This window comes from Anguilla anguilla, chromosome 3 (genome assembly GCF_013347855.1).
Source record: "Anguilla anguilla isolate fAngAng1 chromosome 3, fAngAng1.pri, whole genome shotgun sequence".
Lineage (NCBI taxonomy): Eukaryota > Metazoa > Chordata > Actinopteri > Anguilliformes > Anguillidae > Anguilla > Anguilla anguilla.
This window is the reverse complement of record NC_049203.1, coordinates 50,346,586-50,364,242: the sequence shown is the minus strand read 5'-3', so window position 1 is coordinate 50,364,242 and position 17,657 is coordinate 50,346,586. Positions and strand designations below refer to the sequence as shown.

At 38.5% G+C, this 17,657-nt stretch overlaps 1 protein-coding gene across 1 annotated transcript; it reads right to left on the bottom strand.

The window, feature by feature from the left end:
• Nucleotides 1–250: 250 nt before the first annotated feature.
• Nucleotides 251–12,014, bottom strand: sparc (secreted protein, acidic, cysteine-rich (osteonectin)). The gene is made up of 10 exons (XM_035411175.1): nt 11,900–12,014; nt 5,268–5,337; nt 4,851–4,931; nt 4,367–4,454; nt 3,483–3,604; nt 3,043–3,163; nt 2,030–2,163; nt 1,716–1,864; nt 1,286–1,434; nt 251–1,066 (listed from the first exon to the last, which is right to left on the bottom strand). The coding sequence occupies exons 2-10, from the start codon at nt 5,322–5,324 to the stop codon at nt 1,038–1,040; spliced, it is 930 nt and encodes a 309-aa protein (XP_035267066.1). The 5' UTR covers nt 5,325–5,337; nt 11,900–12,014; the 3' UTR covers nt 251–1,037.
• Nucleotides 12,015–17,657: the final 5,643 nt, after the last annotated feature.

The window sequence follows — 17,657 nt, the reverse complement described above, 5'->3', positions numbered from 1 at the left end:
TGTCTGGTATGTATAACAGCATTATAGCCTTATAATTATGTTATATTTGTAGGAGCATACAGGGACACAAATGCTGATGTGTTAATGTGAATCAATTGGTCATTTGAAAGTGGAAATTTATTTTACGCCATTGTAGAATGTTCATAATGCATATCTTAGATAATGTAAGTGGCTTGTATCCATTTTATAGCCATAGTAACTCTTAATAGGAAAATAAATGCAGATGTAAGATGCATGCAAAGGCTTTCAATCATTTTTCATTGTTTTTATTCATATAGACTTTTAGAATAGTCACACTGTGGCAAAAATCAATTGGTGAGTGAACACATTAGAAGGAGAAAAGTTCTCAACCTGCGAGATTCTGTCCTCTCACTGTTCATTCTTTTATTGCTTCAAATGTCAATACACTTAACATTTTCCTGTCTCTGTAAAATTGAAAATTAGAAAAATAAAAACAACAGACTTCCTGATGCACAGGGCTTAAAATGAAAAATGTTGTGTTGGTAACACAAAACACAATAGAGACGAACGTTAACCCACCACCAAAAAAAATAAAAAAAGAAAGAAAAAACAATTAAAAAGATCATAAAAGCGAGAGAAAGAACATTTATTTAGAAATTTTATTTTAAATTTACATTTGTCAACTCAAGAATGCCAATTAATTAATAGTAAAGACCTGATTTACTGGAATGTATCATCCCAAAATGTATATATATATTTTCGTGAACATCCAACAACATGTACCATTCAACATACGAAGTCCAGCTGCAGTCCAACAGAGTGTATCCCTAAAAGCCCTCTCTACCTTACACTTTCCCCATCTGTATAACTGTTAATTTACACAAAGAAATACTGGAAGCGTGCTTGATCACCTTTGGTGAAGGTTAGTTAGAACTGTGCACATCTTTTTTTTCTTCTTTTTAGTGGTATAGATAAGGTTGTTAAAAAATGAGATTAGCACCGTTATCTTGATTTTAATTTAGGGGTTAAGCACCTTGGCCCAATGAAAGAAAGAAGTCGTCACTGGAGAGCATAATTTAGATGACAAGGTCCTTGTCGATATCCTCTGAAAAACAGAAAATATTCATGGCATCAGTAATTGTTTTTATTAAAAATTATTAATAGTATTAATAATAACTCTTCCCCTTTTTAAACTCAAAATCTAAATGTAAACATATTATTCAGAACAGCAGTTACATAGCAGCATAAACATTTCCATTCTCATTATTGTACTGTCCCTATGAAATTTTGCGCACGTAAATAAAAGGATGGGGGATTGACTCACGCTCTTTGATGCCAAAGCAGCTGGCCCACTCCTCCAGGGCGATGTACTTGTCGTTGTCAGCATCGCACTGATCGAAGAAGCGGGTTGTGCAGTGCTCCATTGGGATGAGTGGGGCACGCAGTGGGGAAAGCTCAGTGTGAGACAAGAACCTATCCCATAAAAAAACAAAACATTGTAATGCTTAGGGAAGCCGCCTCACTCACCATTTCACTGAAAACTGTGTGACAATGCAGTGTCATGAGACCTCAGTTTGAGAGTCATCTGATGTGTGGTATGTTCTTATATACCTGATCAGGACTGGACTCTTTCTTCTCTGGGTTATTAAAGTCGAGTGATTATTGTTTTCGAGGAGCAATTAAATAATATGGTATGATGACTGAAATCATCGACAGGTTATCCTCTATGGTTAATGCTGTCAGAAGGAACCTACCCATCAACAGGGTGCTGGTCCAGCTGGCCAAACTGCCAGTGCACAGGGAAGATGTACATGTTGTAGTTCTTCTCAAAGTCATGGGCCAAAAGGTCCAAGGAGTGATCCCCAGCCTGCAGCCTCTTCTCGTTCTCGAAGATCTTCTTCACCTGCCATCAAGATACATTCCATGTAAAAATGAGATCAAGCTCAATTAGAATACATCACCACTTCCAACCTTGCTTTACTGTTGGTTGAGAAAAAACAGGAGAGAGAATGCCTTGTAGAATGTAGGGGATTAGCTGAGATACATGCTAATGGTGAGCCACACTCACTCTGAGTTTCTGCTTTTCGGACAGCAGGTTGTGGTCCTCGTCACGCTCGTACAAGGTCACCAGCACATTCTTCAGCCAGTCCCTCATGCGCAGGGGGAACTCGCTCAACTCATTTTCCATGCAGGGTGCGATGACTAGCAGAATAAACATTTCATGGAACAGACTGTCAGATAAGGAATACCGAAAGAATTATGGGGCTGCAGCAGGACAGTAATAAACATGCTGTGTTGGTTTTCTGATGCCACACAATTTCCTACACTATATACGCATTTCTTTTTTCTTTAAAATTTCTATCATCTATTATTGCATATGGGTCTAAAGCTCAGTTTTACCACTAAGGTACTTGAAACTTGAAAAGAATTGAATGCAAATGTTAGTTTTTTCTGTGTTTTTCCTTTCCCCAATCTGCCATAACAGTTTGATTTAGTGCTCCCCTGCGTATACACTGTGAGGCCCCAGGAACATTCCTGTTTGACAGTCTGCACTGGTGGGGCCCAGCTGTAGCACAATCTCCATCTGCACCTCGCAGACCTGGGCAGTCTCACTCAGAGGGATGAGGCTGAACGCAGAGGATTTACTCCAGCTGGGAGGGCATGTGCTTCTGCGGGGAGGAGTAATGGCAAGCAAGCACGGACTTGTGAGGAAGGTCCCAAGGCTGGAACCCATCAACCGCTCCCACAGCTGTCAGCTGTGCTTTTAGGAGAGATTTGACTGACTCAGAAAGATCTGTGATTGTAGTCATTTTTTCAGAGGATCCAAGGGATTCCCAAGGGAATCTTTTTAAAGGTCCTGTGTCTTTGTTGATATTAGAAGATTTCATTTTCTCAAACTTACTTCTCTGAGGTGGAACTTGCTTATGTGCTCGCATTTGTATGGTTCCTGTACCTACTGGCATTTTTAGTGCCAGATTTTGCTTATGCATACTTTAGTATGGCCTGATATATTGTATGTGTACTTATTGCCATTCCTGATGTAGTTCCTTTGCACACTTACTAGCCTATATACATACTCACATTTGCAGGGCCCGATGTAGTCCAGGTGCAGCTTGTGGCCCTTCTTGGTTCCCTCCAAGGCACACTTGGTGGCGAAGAAGTGGCAGGAGGAGTCATAGGTCTTGTTGTCTGTGCCACAGACCTGCAAAGAAATGTATTCAAAAATGGATTAATATTTTTTTAATCTCTGAATGTAAACCATCTTTTTTTTTTAAACATAATATAAGTGTTTTGGATGACAAAAACATGTAGCAGTAGAAATATATATTTTTAAATATTAAGATCTTATTTTTATTTAATGCCCCTGGCATGTAGTGTAGGCCTCAGTATAGTATAATATAGGGTTTTCGAGATTAAGACCAGAGACAATAGGGCACAAAATGAGTCACTGGGTCTTAGGAGGATGAGATGGTCTGGCACTTGACATATGGGGTAGGGCAGTTCCGCTTGCATGCACTCACATGCTCAAACTCCCCGGTGGAGGTGGGGCAGGTAGAGGGGTCCTGGCAGACACACATGGGGCTGTTGCTGTCATCCACCTCGCACACCTTGCCCTTCTTGCAGTGGTGGTTAAGGCAGGGATCTGTGAGAAACAATAAAAACAAGGCATGATGTGAATCAGCGACTCCTTTTCAGTGCTAGAATGAACATATTCATTTTTTTTTTGTTTAATGGTTTCTTTTTTGTTCAGAGGTAACTTTATCTTCCCACTTTGAGTGTTGAATGTATTTTTTTACTCACTCAAAATATTAATGTTGATGTGAAAACTATTCTACTATTAATACTGCTATAAACACATTGTGTGCTCCTTAAGGATTAAAGCAAAGAGGTATTCACATTGAAAACACTTCATTTTATATATCTGTCATTTCCAGGGTGTGCTTGTAGCTTTTATTAGGTCACTAAATGGGTTATGCACACATAATTACACCAGTATGCTTTTAGACTGATGCAGTCTGTCATTACTTTGGTTATTCATGACAGCAAGTTTCTTGAAGCTGATGGTTAACAGGCTAAATAACTTTAAACTTAAGCTAAAGGAACAAATATACTTAAGTGCCTGTTAATGAATGGCTAGTCTCCCAAAACTACTTTCGTTTGACAGTTGAATGGCTTTGGTACTTAGAAATAATCACATCTGACACATTACAATTATGCATTTGAATGCAAAAAGGATGTAAATATTTTTACAGTAAATAAGGTGGAATTGCCACTCAAAGCCCAATTTGAGTATTGTGATTCACCAGTTGAATCAGAATAAATGAATGAATGAATACAACAGCTGATGTCTGGATATCAGCTTGAATTAAATGAATTGTGAGTGATGCATAATGCTTGTACTCACTCTCAGCAACAACATCCTCAACAACTTCAATGGCCTCATCAAACTCTCCGGTCTCTACCTGGACTGGGTTGGCTCCCACTTCCACTCCCTGGGAAGCAAAAAATAGAAGGACAGACAGTTACAGGATGGGCTAGGTTCTGCACTGTAGTTATTAGTTGTTTTTAATTACTGTATGGGGCTCCCTCTAAACTTTGAACAGGAATGATACTAAGCTGAACTCAGTTGTAGCCAACAAGTTCTGTAATTGATCCAATGGGACTGTGACAGTGTAGCACAGCAAGAGAAAAACTCTTGAAAACACAGTGGAACTCACAGAGTAAGTCTTCTCTGGTGCTATACTTCTGGGTCCAAAATGAATTTCTAAAGCAGTTTCTAAACTGCTAAAGACATGCATGCATGCAGATACACAGGCCTTGTTGCAGACTGCACCATTTCACAATGCATGGGGTGGAAAACATGTCACAGAGTTTCCAGTGTCACTTGCCTCTTCTACAATGGGATCCTCCTCCACAATTGGCTCCTCCTCCTCAATTGGCTCCTCCTCCACAATTGGCTCCTCTTCAGTCTAGAAAACAAGAGCAAAGGCTACGGTCAGCAGCTGGCATGCCATGGCATTTTATAAACATGAGCCCAGCCTGTGTTCATGAAGACATTTAGCCAAATGAATAAACTGTAGATGATTATACATTTTTCAGCTCATTAACAAAATTCAGCGAAGCTTTGAAACGTTACATTTCGCTGTCAGCACACTGCAGAGATTACTCACTGAGGCGTCCAGAGAGATACAGCTTGACATTTCAGAGTTTTGACTTCCACCATTGCTGAAAATCGTTTTTTTTACCCCCCTCTCATTTCTTAAAATGTCACAGGCAACACATGACAAATTGTGGGCATTACTCACTGGGGCAGTCAAGGCCTTGCCAGCCAGGCACAGGAGGAAGATGATCCACACCCTCATCTTCAGACTCAACCTGAAAAGTGAATAAATAAAAAATAATTAATTCTTCGATCGCCACACAAGATCAATCAAAATACTATTAAATGTGTAGAGCATTGTTGATAAATTAAGAAGCCTGTATTTAAAAAAGGAAGAATGTTACTTCATGAGTTACAGTTTTCGATCATCTCTTTTCATCTTCCAATACATATAGTTATTCATGAACTCTGAATTAAAGTCACATTTAAACAAGACTAAAATCTTATCAAGGACTTTACAATACACTACAATTTCCCAGGATCAGGCTACAGATATGTTCTGAGCAGTGTTTTGGTTTAGTCAAAGCCTTAAAGAATAAAAAACAAATGTAAAATGTCATCTTATAAAACGGCAAGTATTTAAATTAATCAATGATCAAGTTGGAATAACAGGTCATGACTTCAACTCGACAAAGTCTGTCAGATTTCAAATTATATTCAAATATCTGACAAGTTATGTTTCCATTTAAGAAATGGAAACCGACAGATCATTGCCTTGAATACCAACCTGCCAAGTGCGCACAAAATCACATAATTGTCTTTGGCAGCCTTTCAAGTCACACTGCAGTCATGTTTTTTATTGTATCATTTAATGAGACTGCACAGCAGTTTGCACAGACATGACCAAACAAACTGTCTGTAGAATCTTCTTGAGCCAAGCATCTCAGATTTCCCCATTTTAGATGGTTTCTTTGTGGGAAAAAAAACTCAAAATATATTGATGGAAAGATGGAAGCTTATATCTTTTCAGTCAATAATTTCAATGACCATAACATCTGTATTTGCATCTGTTATTTTGGTCTACTATTATGACATATGTCATGATCTACGTCAAAATGTCCAGGTCCAAGTTAATCACAACTTGTTGAACTGTTATACTGTTGAACTGGCCGGTTTTTGGGATAAGCCGTTCATCCCTCGGCCCTCCTTTTGTTTTTCTCATTAGGCCTGTTCGAGACCCTTTATCTGGGTGACTGCCCAACTCTGTGGGAGCTCTCAGCACATTTTATATCCTCAGGAAGTTCGGACTTGGCAGCTCCAGACATAAATGTAAAGATAAGCACTTCTAATGTGTTTTTTTTTTTTCATCTTCCCTACTCCTTCTCACATGCAAAACTCCCCGGAGTGTTTAGTTTAACATACTCCCATTCTGACAGAGGAATCTTCTAATGGTTGATAAAACCCTTTTTACAAGATTTCCCTTCAACAGCCATCCTTTGGCTATTTTCTCAACCTTATTTTCTTACTATTTCACTACCTCCAACAAAGGGAGCTTTGTTTTAGAATTTTTGTGGGTAAATGATCTAAGAAAAAGAAAGAAGATGCTTTAGGGGGGAATCTTCAGCAGGGCTGGTGTGGTAATATCAGAGATTTCAGTTCACATGCATACAGCAAAGATCAAAGGCAACTTTATGTATGTATGCTGCAACACCTACACTGAGAAGATATAGATTAATATATGGTGTAACACATTGATTTGTTTCATTAAGGATCAGATACTATGTTTCAAGACCAGGCTTGGCATATCACTAAACATGGATCCTCTCTAGATAGTAGGCAATACGAAGATCCTAGTTTAACTAAAAGGCCCATTCTTTGCATGTGTGCGCTAAAATCACCCTACGTAATACATTGCCTAAATTCCCATGTTTGAATATCTAGCTCCTTCTGAAATACCATGTATATACTTGAATCCACTTTTAAGGACTGCTCGATATGGAGAACAATATGCAAATATCTTCCAGCAGTTCCCCGCTTGGCTAGAACATGTTTGTGCTTGAATGAAGCTGTAGAAATATTCCGAATATATGCTCCAAAAGCCCGTGACTGATTGTAGCACTCCTCAAATGAGCCTTGAGGCCCTGGATAGCACTCAACTGCTGACCTTTTACAACTTTCTAAAGCAGTTATGGATCAAATTCCATGGTTAACTCTCAGGGCTTAGAGAGCGCAGAGCCACCCAATAAGAACAGCTCTGCCTGAGGGGTCATTCTGTGGCAGAGGAGAATTAACCGCAAGGATAGATTTTCAATTTATAGGTGTGGTGATTAGCTTGGATCATTTTACCAAGTGAAGCCACAGACGCTGCATTGTCGTTCTTCTCCCAACTATAATTCCCCCTCAATGTTCAGCAAAACAAGTGTCTTCCACTACAGCTAGTTCAAAATTCAGTATAGGAAGTTTCAAAAAGAATGTTCAACCATTTTAAATTTCACAGTGAAAACTTTTTAAAATCCTTTATTATGGATAGATGTGTGTATATCTTTATGTTATGTTATTAATAAAATACAATTGAGGTGGCCATTATTTGGAATTTTAGGCAGTTTTTTTAACCATCTGACTGCAGGATTGATTTTGAATTCACCGATTCCATTTTTGAGGTGAATTAGATACATTTAGCAGGGCATGTGTGCTGTGATGTAGTCTATGATCTGACAGAATGCCATTCCTCATCTTCTGCCACCTGCTTTAAAGCACATCGAATGGGCCTAATGGGTAACCATCCAGACTTGCCCGCAACTTCAGCTGGACGTCCACGCCAAGCCTCAGCTGCGCTTTCCTCCCTCACATGTTTTGGTTGGAGAGCTCAGAAAAGTACCCAGATATGCCGTTGAGGTCAACCACATTTTTGACGAGCTTAGGCATGGAAAAATACAGGGAATTCTGGCAGAAGCTCCATGGGATGACGTGTCAATAAGCTGCACACAAGGGAGCCTCTTTCCCTTCTCCGGGTACGAAAGGAAGGCGTTGTTTCACTTGGGTTCTCCTGTTTAAGAGGACGATGTGAGCATCCAGTGTCCGTTCCCCTAAAAAAAGCAGCCGTCGTGTCCATAAATTGTCCGGTTTTGGTTGGAATGTCTGCTACATCGCCACCTTTGGCCTTTTTTAAGCCTGGAAAAAAGTTTCTGAGAGGATGTTGTGATGTAACTGCAAAACAAGTTATTTTATTTGGAAGGCGGTGCAGATAATCAAACAGGCCAGAGGTAAAGGAAACTCTGTGGTATAAAAGATCTCCTTCTCTTTTGGTATTTAATTCGGAGATTTGTTCCGCAAGCAAGCCATGGGGAGTAAACAAGGTGGAAAACAGGGGCACAGAGGTCCGTTTCTTCAAGGAGGACTTCTTCAACAAACATCACCCCTGAACAGGAGGCTAAAGGTCTGACTTAAGTTGCTTCCATAGCAGAGGAGCATATAGTTTCGACTTCACTTAAATAAGTGACACATTTCAGAGTCCCTTGTGTCAAGACATCAATAAATGTTTTTAATATTATTCTTTGGAGTGCAGGACAGCTCTGAATAGCTTTATTTGTATAAAATGGCCATGCATGATCACAGTTCATGAAGTTCTATGATCCAGAGGTGTCTCACATTTTTCATTGAGATTTTCTACCACATTTCCCCATCTTGTTCTCATTATAATATCAGAATGAACAGGAAATAAATGCCGTGTGTGTGTGTGTGTGTGTGTGTGTGTGTGTGTATGTGTGCGGGCACGCATGCACGCGTGCATGTGTGTGCATACTCAGGTATGTCAAAAATAAATAACAACAACATTATCCACTGTCACATCATGGGATTATGAAGTTTCACCTTATTGTTTTTGTGGTTGGATCATTTTAGAAGCATGGACTGTTGAAAGGTTGTTCTTTCAAATAAGATTTTTACATGAATTATTTGATGCAAGTAGCATTGTAAATTCATTTTTTTAAGACAAGCATTTAAAGAAAAAAACACTAGTTCTGCTTTTCCTAAAAACAAATGCTTCCCTGAGAGTAGAAAACACAGGGAAATGCCACAAATCTAAAAAAAATCTGAAAAACAGAGTAGCAAGTAGACACAAGAAATGTAATCTGTACTTTTACGCTGAACGGGTTTCCATTGATTTCCCTGAGTTAGGTCTACAGAGGGGAACACTGGGGTACACAATGGAGGGAGTCAAAAGGAACTGAATGAGCGGTGGTATCCATGTAACCCGAGTTTGCAACCATCTGACCTCTCTAATTCATTTACCCCTCCTCCACCCACGTCACTCATCTGCGTTTGTGTTAGTCAGCCTTTTCTATCACAGCTTTTTGATCTGATTCCTCTCTGTGCAGAAGAGAAGTACCTGCTGTGTATTGTATGTGTGTGTGTGTGCGTGTGTGTGTGTGTGGGGGAGAGAGAGAGAGAGAGAGAGAGAGACAGAGAGTGCTAGAAAAAGATGTTTACATCAGGCTCTCTTAATCAGGCCAGTCAAATTAGAAACTTTATAATAGCTAGAGTCCACCTCTTGCCATTTATTATGAAATTGAAAAAAACTTGCCGTAACCAGCCTACATAGCAAAGAAATTACTGCTACTAGCTACCAGTTAGCCAGCATGAATTTCTCACTCAGTCTGTAATCTGAATATAATTTATCAGTGTTTTTGATGCTAAGGAGATCTCCCTCAAATGAAAACAGTTCCCATACAGTTCCCTCCTTGTTACTTAAGTGTTATGTGTCAGTTGGGTAAAATTATTTTTAATTTTTACTTTTATACTGGATTACATTGGTACCACTTGTGCATTATCATGTTTTGTTATTTTCAGTTGACTTTGTCATTATAGTGTTGTCTGCTGAACATAAGTAAGTTAGCTTACTTGCTCCACTTTTTTCAGGTTGCTCAATTATGCTTGTAAAATTCGGCAAGGGCTGTTGTACTTCTGAACTATAATTCAGACCTATAAAGGATAACAAGAGACCTAAAAAAACACCTGGCACCGTATGGATAGCCAAACAAAGCCATGTATCCTTGTTGATGAAACCATTTCAGGAGCTTGCACCACTGTATAGCTCTGTTACTGTGCACATTCGATGTGAAAAGAAGAGTAAAAACTGTATTATCTAAAATCAAAACTTACTATTGGGCTATGGTCATAAGTCAGGCCTCTGTTTTCTAGTGAGTAAGAACTGTGCATTTTTAGACCCCCCCCCCACCCCCCCCCCCCTCTTTATCTCTGTCTCTGTCTCACATTCTCTCTCTGTACTTCTCTTTACTCTGTAATATTTATTTTCACTGGTAGAGTTTCCCTGAAACTTTTTAGTTGGACCAAGATTTTCTATTTTCAGCTGATGGCATCATAGACAGTGGCTCCTTCCTGTCCTAGATTTTTTTTTAGGTTGCTTGGCATTCCAAACGTTTCAGTGGTCCATTTTCATTCCTGGCCTGGCTAAATCTCTCCACAACAGCACTTTTCATCCCTTACAACTTAAAACCTCAATGCTGCACAGAGACCTTCTCATACTGATGCAAAGTGAGATTAAATACTTTACAATTGTGCATAGAGGCAAGGGAATGCAAAAAAAAAAAAAGATTACTTGATTAAATGATTCCAGACCAGTGTTATCTAAGATTTGAATAACTGCCCAAAAAATATTTCCAGTTCTGCATTATCCGATTGTATTTATTATATTATTAGAACAAATAAAAAAATTACAAGTATTTTTTACTTTCACATTTTAAAAGGGACTTACACACAGCGCATTTTTTATACTTTTGGTGAGTTTTTTAGTGTTTTTAGGACAAAAGTACTTATCAAAGCCTATCAAAAAAAATCTTGATAAAAGTTTGAAAAACACAATGTAAACGTAAAGCAAAGAATGAAGTTTTTCTGTATGTTTCTCTGTAAAAAACCTCCCCCAGTCAGTCAGAGTGCTCGAGCCTGCTTATTTGTAGAGGAGGAGACATCTGCTCATTTTTGCTAAACCATTCAACAGCTGTAGGAGGCTACCATGGCAACACACATTCCTCTTGATGTAAGTAATTAGGTGGAGCCTATTCAAGTAGGAGGCCTTTCCTCTCAGACCAAAGACCACCCCCCCCCCTTCCTTGCTGATGTGGCACACAATACTTGAACATTGTGTTACTACTTTTTTCAGCCATTCTGGGCATTTGTTTATTTACTGCTGTTAAATCACGGTTAAGTCCTGTTAGGGCTCCAAGATGAGATTCATTTTTAAATTTGCTTATAGTTTTCTGCCATAAATCAATAACTGTTCTTTGTTTATGGGAAGGCAACCATTTTCTGAGAAAATTAAAATTATTGTTATGCACTGAGGAACTCGAAATAATACATTTTACATTTAATTTTTCAGGATATTGATAAGATGCCTACACTTTGAATATTCTTTCAATCACAGATACATAAAATTCTAACACTTGTGTAACACATTTGTATAATGTTTGCATTGTATTTCATGCAATGCAAATGTTAAATAACAAACATTTTATTTTCCTTACTCTGCTGTAAAAAAAAAAAAAAAAAAAAAAAAAAAACAAGAATCTAGCACAGATTCCTGTTCTTTCAGGGATGCAATCCTATTCCTATGTACTCAACACAGAATGCATACGTTTGAAGGTCTGCTAAATGGTTACTTTCTGATTAACAATGAACCATTACAATAAGTTGTACAACAAACAAATGCCATCAGATATGGAAATAAGATACATGCTACGCTAAAAAAACATCCATCTGCACTTTTGTTATCTGCACTTCTATAAAAAGAAAACAAGGAATGATGCTTTGGAAGTCACCTACTTTGTGTGTGTCGAGCAGAAAAGCAGGAGAAGTCAGCTGTCTCCGGGCCTGGGAGATTCTAAAGAGAGCGCAAGTTCACACACAAGACATTTGCAGTGGGCAGGCCCAATGTTTTACTCCCCTACACCCCCCCGACCCCTCTCCCCTCCCATTCAATGGGCCGTCCAAAACTTAACTCTCTGTTTCCAGTGACATGGTCTCTTTGGAGGAAAATAGGTCTAATATTGAAACAAATGTATTATCCCCTTGTTCAAAGGATACAAAAAAATACAGGATGGTCAACGTTTATCCAATATGTCGATATGGAGATATTGTCTTTTTTTCCTCTTTAAAAAATAATGCTAATTGGGGAAATGGAAACTGTACTTAAAATAAACATGAGACAAAATATAAATCCCCTCATTATTTGAACAAAATATTTTTAAAATTAAAGCATATACAATTTTTAAAGAAAGGTTTTGCCATATCTACATTGATGAGTAAGCATGCCATCATAAAATATATATCAACATTCTGGGCTCCCTGTCTGTACCTGACAGAAACTGTTATTTTGCATCAGCATACAGAGCTGACCGAAAATGTGAAAAATACCCCTGATACATGTGTTAACACTCTTAGATTGTAACACCTGTACTATTTGTATTTGGTGGCACAAAGCTCTGTTGCTCAGTTGCTCTGTTGCTCAGAGTCACTGCTCTAAAATCTTTGGTCAATATGAAAGGCTAAGTGTAGTCACCAGTTTCAGCAGTCATTCAGTATGTGGCATTTTCTTTCTGCGCACATTTGAGACCCAAAAAATAGAATACCAAAACAACAACCATATGCTGACTTATTTGAGCGATTCTCTAATGGGGGAGGGTTTCAACAAACAGAGAGAGAGAGGGGGGTAGGGGTTTTGGTAGAATTTACTTTCTACAAACATGTGAGTGTTAGCTTTCTGAGTGTGTCTGGAGTTGAAAGCACAGTGGCCATTTTGTATGACTGAACTCCTGAATCCTGTGTACTTTTTTATTCATTCAATAGAAAGAAGGCCACAGTTTGAGTTTTATCGGAGTAAACAAACACTTTGAAAAGGCCTGGGTACTCAAGAAACACATATGTTAACACTTTAGTCAACAACATTTTCCTAAAATTCTAGAGAAATATTTGACTGTAAGACCTTTTTGAGGGGCCCGGTTCCAAGCACAGTCACGCCATTTGTGAATTAACTTTATAGGGTATATTTTAGATGCAGATCTAATAAATTTGACGAGCAATCAGATTTTTTTTGATTGCTCATCGGTGATGGATTAGTAATGTCTGCCCTCACAGAGTAGACTGGTCAAAAAAAGAACATCTGGATGATTCAAAGAGGAAAACTAGTTGCTCTGCGACGTGGCACTGACTCTTTCCACTCTGGCTTCGGCAGACACTGAAAGTGGGACCAAACGCTAGAGCTGGAGGAAGGATAATTATACTGGTCTGCAGACGTGGCGTTGCCCGTATCTGAAGCAACATGTCCCTCAAAGTACAGCGTGTCTCTCTCAGGCAAGAATTCAGTGCCTAATTAAAAATATACATGTTCAAGTCTGCCTTTTAAACAGCACAGTATCACAGAAAACTTGAAATCATCCTCTTCCATTACCGCATACCTTATTGCTTCTAGTTAAATTTTACTCATTCATAATATGAATGAAGAACTTTATTCCACTGACTGCTTACCATGATGCAATACATCAAAATATTTTTTCTGGAACGAAGGAATAGTTGGTTATATTTGGAATTGAAATAGCACAGTGAATATCTGGAGTTTTACCTCCATTTCCTCAATAAGGTCATACCAACTCTTAATTCAGAAGTCTTACAGCGGTGAGTAGAAAGGGTCTTTACAAAGGAATAGCTGTTATTGCCCCTAGTCCGCACCTGCCTCCAAAGAAACCAAACAACGGCAAATTACATCAACACTGGATAGAAATAAATGACTCTCTTTCAGCTGTAATGTGTGCTTTGGCTTGGGGGAGGGCAGACACGGGGGGGCTGAGGGTGTTACTATTTCATTTGAAGATAAAACGACCAAACTGACTAAACTAACCCTTTCCTCAATTAACTGCTGGGCGTGTGTAAATGTGATATTGCATGCTTTCGATTACAGGACCAGCAATGCAAAATTCATGCATTTAAAATAATTTAAATCAGTTTACATACAGCATTCTCACTCAAACAGTAGGAGGACTCCAGATGCCTCCCATCCTTCTTCATTCCAAATGCTCAGTCCCTCACTCATAGTTATGAGCCTGACAAGTGAGACTATCCCTAGATAGTCCCTCTTTAAAAACATTGTTCATAAACCTAATAAAGAGTATCTTTTTATCTTTGATAGATGCCTCTGAAATGTTTATTCAGTTGATACACATTTTATACACATATCTGCATATTTGAATAATCCAAAGAATGTCTAATGAATGTTAAATTAAATGTTTAAATAATTTGGCCACAATTCTATGTTCCCTGTGTATGTTTTATTAGCCAATTTAATATTGATATTTTTTCAGATGTACCATTTTGTTTCTTTTCCTTTGCAGATAAGACAAATGCAGATAAGAAAACAAATGATGAATGTCGAAACATTCTTGCATGAAGTTTACAATCAAATGTGATTGTACGCATGTTTCGTGAATGAGGCCCATTGAATCTAAATCTGACAGCTCTAGTACTCAACTAACCATAGGCTGTCATAGCATAGATATAGCAGCGCCTCAATGGTTATTCATGTGAGTGCATGCATGAATTCAAAGGTGTGTTACGAGCCTCTTTGTAGAAATTTCCATGGGCGTTTCTGCAAACAAACCAGCCCACCTGTGGTGCTGGCTATATGTAGCAGTAATTGTAGTGTCCAAATGCCACTGACCACTAGTTCCTGAAGTTACACCTGCTATTCTATTTCAGTCTGGCAGTTCACTTTGAAGACCCTGGACAGAGTAAGAAGTAAAGACATTGGAACCATTCGTTTTTAGTCTGTCAACAGCCTTTACAATTACCACTATTACCTTGGTACGGTGCAAGTCAAAGGATAGAGAAGAACATTGTTGTTTCTTCAGAGGCCCAATGTTTAATACATATGAAAGTGGTCCTTTTCGCATAGCAGTTCCCTGGTACAAGACTATACTCAACTACACTTAAATGTCACACATCCACTGGCCTTAATAAAGAGAGATAGACATGCTATATAGTGTGATAACTATATGAATTTGCAACTGTATAAAATAAGTCAAAAGTCAGAAATAGGATGAATAACTACTTATTTATTTTGGTTTGGAGAGACCAGGTTGCATTTAACCAGTGGTGATAATAAGTCTTGCTCGTAGACAGATATAGCTATGGTATGACAGCCTTTGGTTAGTTGAATACTAGAGCTGTCAGTTTTTTAACATTATTTCAACATAAAAAATATATATATGTTGTAGGTTGTAGGACCCCCTATGGCAGCCTTTCACCGTTTGTGGTGTGTGTGAATGGGTGAATGAGAGGCATCAATTGTAAAGTGCTTTGGATAAAAGCGCTATATAAATGCAGTCCATTTACCATCAAGGGGTTTATCCTAATAAGAATTTCAATATAGATACATGGTGGTTTGGTTTCCATTGTTACTTAGCTCTCAATTGGTAAATTAAAGCAATGTATTGCACAGCTGACTCATTTAATCTTGGGTATATATCAGTGACTGATTTTAAGGTGAAAACAAAAACCAACAAATTATTTAGCTCTCCAGGGCAAGGGGTGGTTACCACTACATTAAAATATAGAAGGACCATGATGCTTGTGTAAAGGCCCTTTATAAATATTTTCTATTTTGATTAGGTTGCTTTGCCTGAAGGGACTGCTGGCACAGCTATCTTCAATTTCAACATTAAAGAATAAAAGCTAGCTATTATTGAGAATGCTTATAAATGATGTGTAGTGCTTCATCCTCCACTACACCTTTAGGGAGCACATTGGTATCTTACTAGATGGCCACTGACTATTACATTACAGGCATTTAGCAGACGCTCTTATCCAGACTATGAAATGGTATTGTACTTATGTGTGGACCACAGGGAGGTGTGTGCTGAGTTCTACTGTGGTTGATGTGTCAGTTCTCCCTGCTGAAGGCCCGCCCCTGGGGAGGTCTGAGCATGGCCTGACAAGAAAATGATGAGGTCTGGACCCCGCCTTACAGTAAGCGGTATGGTGACGTGTTCTCTGCACATCAGGAACGAATTAGTCAGAGACTGCTCTTTTGGATGGGAATGCAATCAGATTTGTACAGTCTGTACTCAAGTGGTGAAACAGGGTGTATGAGCTGGTTGAAAGGATTTTGAAAAGAGGATTCAGACGATGGAAAATAACTTCTCAACTTTTTAACTTTGCAACTCTGTTTGCAAAATATTAACTTGTTAAACACACAACTACATATTCATAACTACATAAGCTTGGCATGCATAAGCAACAATACAGAAGGCTATATGTTTTCATAATATGGTCTTGCATTTATTTGCATGCTGTGAGTTATCACTATAGCATGAGCTATTACTTTGTCTTGTGGCAAATTCAATTGATAGCTTTTGTGGCATATAGGACTGCTATATTCTGATTGGTTGCAGCAGAGCTCAGAACAGTCTCTTGTCTGTCCCAATCAATCATAATACTCATATTAAATTCTGATCAGTGTTCCTGGTTTTCCTTGAATTGACAACTACGGTGTACCAAATCCTTACATTCTAAATCTCTGTAGCATGTAAATATACATCCCTTTCAACTACAGAAGGAATAGAAATGTCTTTTGCTGCCATCTACTCCAAAAAGGGGAAAAAAACGTTTTTGGCAGAGTGATAAGCTGTGTTGTATTTTCTATCCAACTGTTAGTTCACACACTTGCTCACTTGTGGTTATGAGCTGTACCCCTCTGTCTAGCAGACGGGAGGAGGCTACATTTGTAGAAATGAAGTATGTAAGGATGATTGCTTTCATATGCCACCTATCCGTTTCAAGGCAGATAGGTTACAATTCACTAGTGTTAAATACATGTCTTGATTTGAGGTAGAAAAACTATGTATAGCCAGTTTTATTTTCCCGTAATCATACACAGTAAAATATCCAGTATTAATTCAACTTTAACAGAGTACATATGATTTCAATAGGAACCACAGAGTTAATTTAACACTAATAATTCTACTGTGGCAGACCCATACAATATCCTGATCAAAGAGTTATCAATCTTCTGCCATAATGCTTCTCAGCAGGTGATGGTATCCCTGTGTCTGTGAATATTATTTAAAGCTGTAGTCCATCCATAACTGGATAGTCAATAAAGTGCTCAAGATATGATAGATGCACTCCCTGAAATTAATTAATTGACATGCAGAAATGTTCTCAGAAATATTGTGAGATTGTCAATTTTGAGACAGGGAAGTGATTCTATTTCCAAACAATTTGGCTAAATTAAAATGTATTGGACTTATTTCAACCCTCATCTCAAAGACCAAAAATATAGGCACTGATCTAGGAAAGAAACAACAACATACACTGCCTGTAAAAAAAAGAGGTGGCACTGCAGTGTACAATAATCAGAAGCACATAATGTTACAGACATTTTCAAAAATCAGTCTGCACGACTTCCCGTGGTCTTGTCTGTACCTGCATCGCATGCCACTGTGTACGTTCCCTGCAGTACCTTGGATGCTCCTCAAAATCCTGTGATGTCGCTCCATGATTAGTTCACAGAGGTACTTCTTTGGTTCTT

What these genes read in the sequence shown, in the direction of transcription:
- sparc (XM_035411175.1), bottom strand. Translation starts at nt 5,324, where the DNA reads ATGAGGGTGTGGATCATCTTCCTCCTGTGCCTGGCTGGCAAGGCCTTG. An exon ending in GCAAGGCCTTGACTGCCCCA is followed by an intron (nt 4,932 to 5,267) that starts GTGAGTAATGCC and finishes CTTGTTTTCTAG; the next exon opens with ACTGAAGAGGAGCCAATTGT. An exon ending in CTACATCGGGCCCTGCAAAT is followed by an intron (nt 2,164 to 3,042) that starts GTGAGTATGTAT and finishes TTATTCTGCTAG; the next exon opens with TCATCGCACCCTGCATGGAA.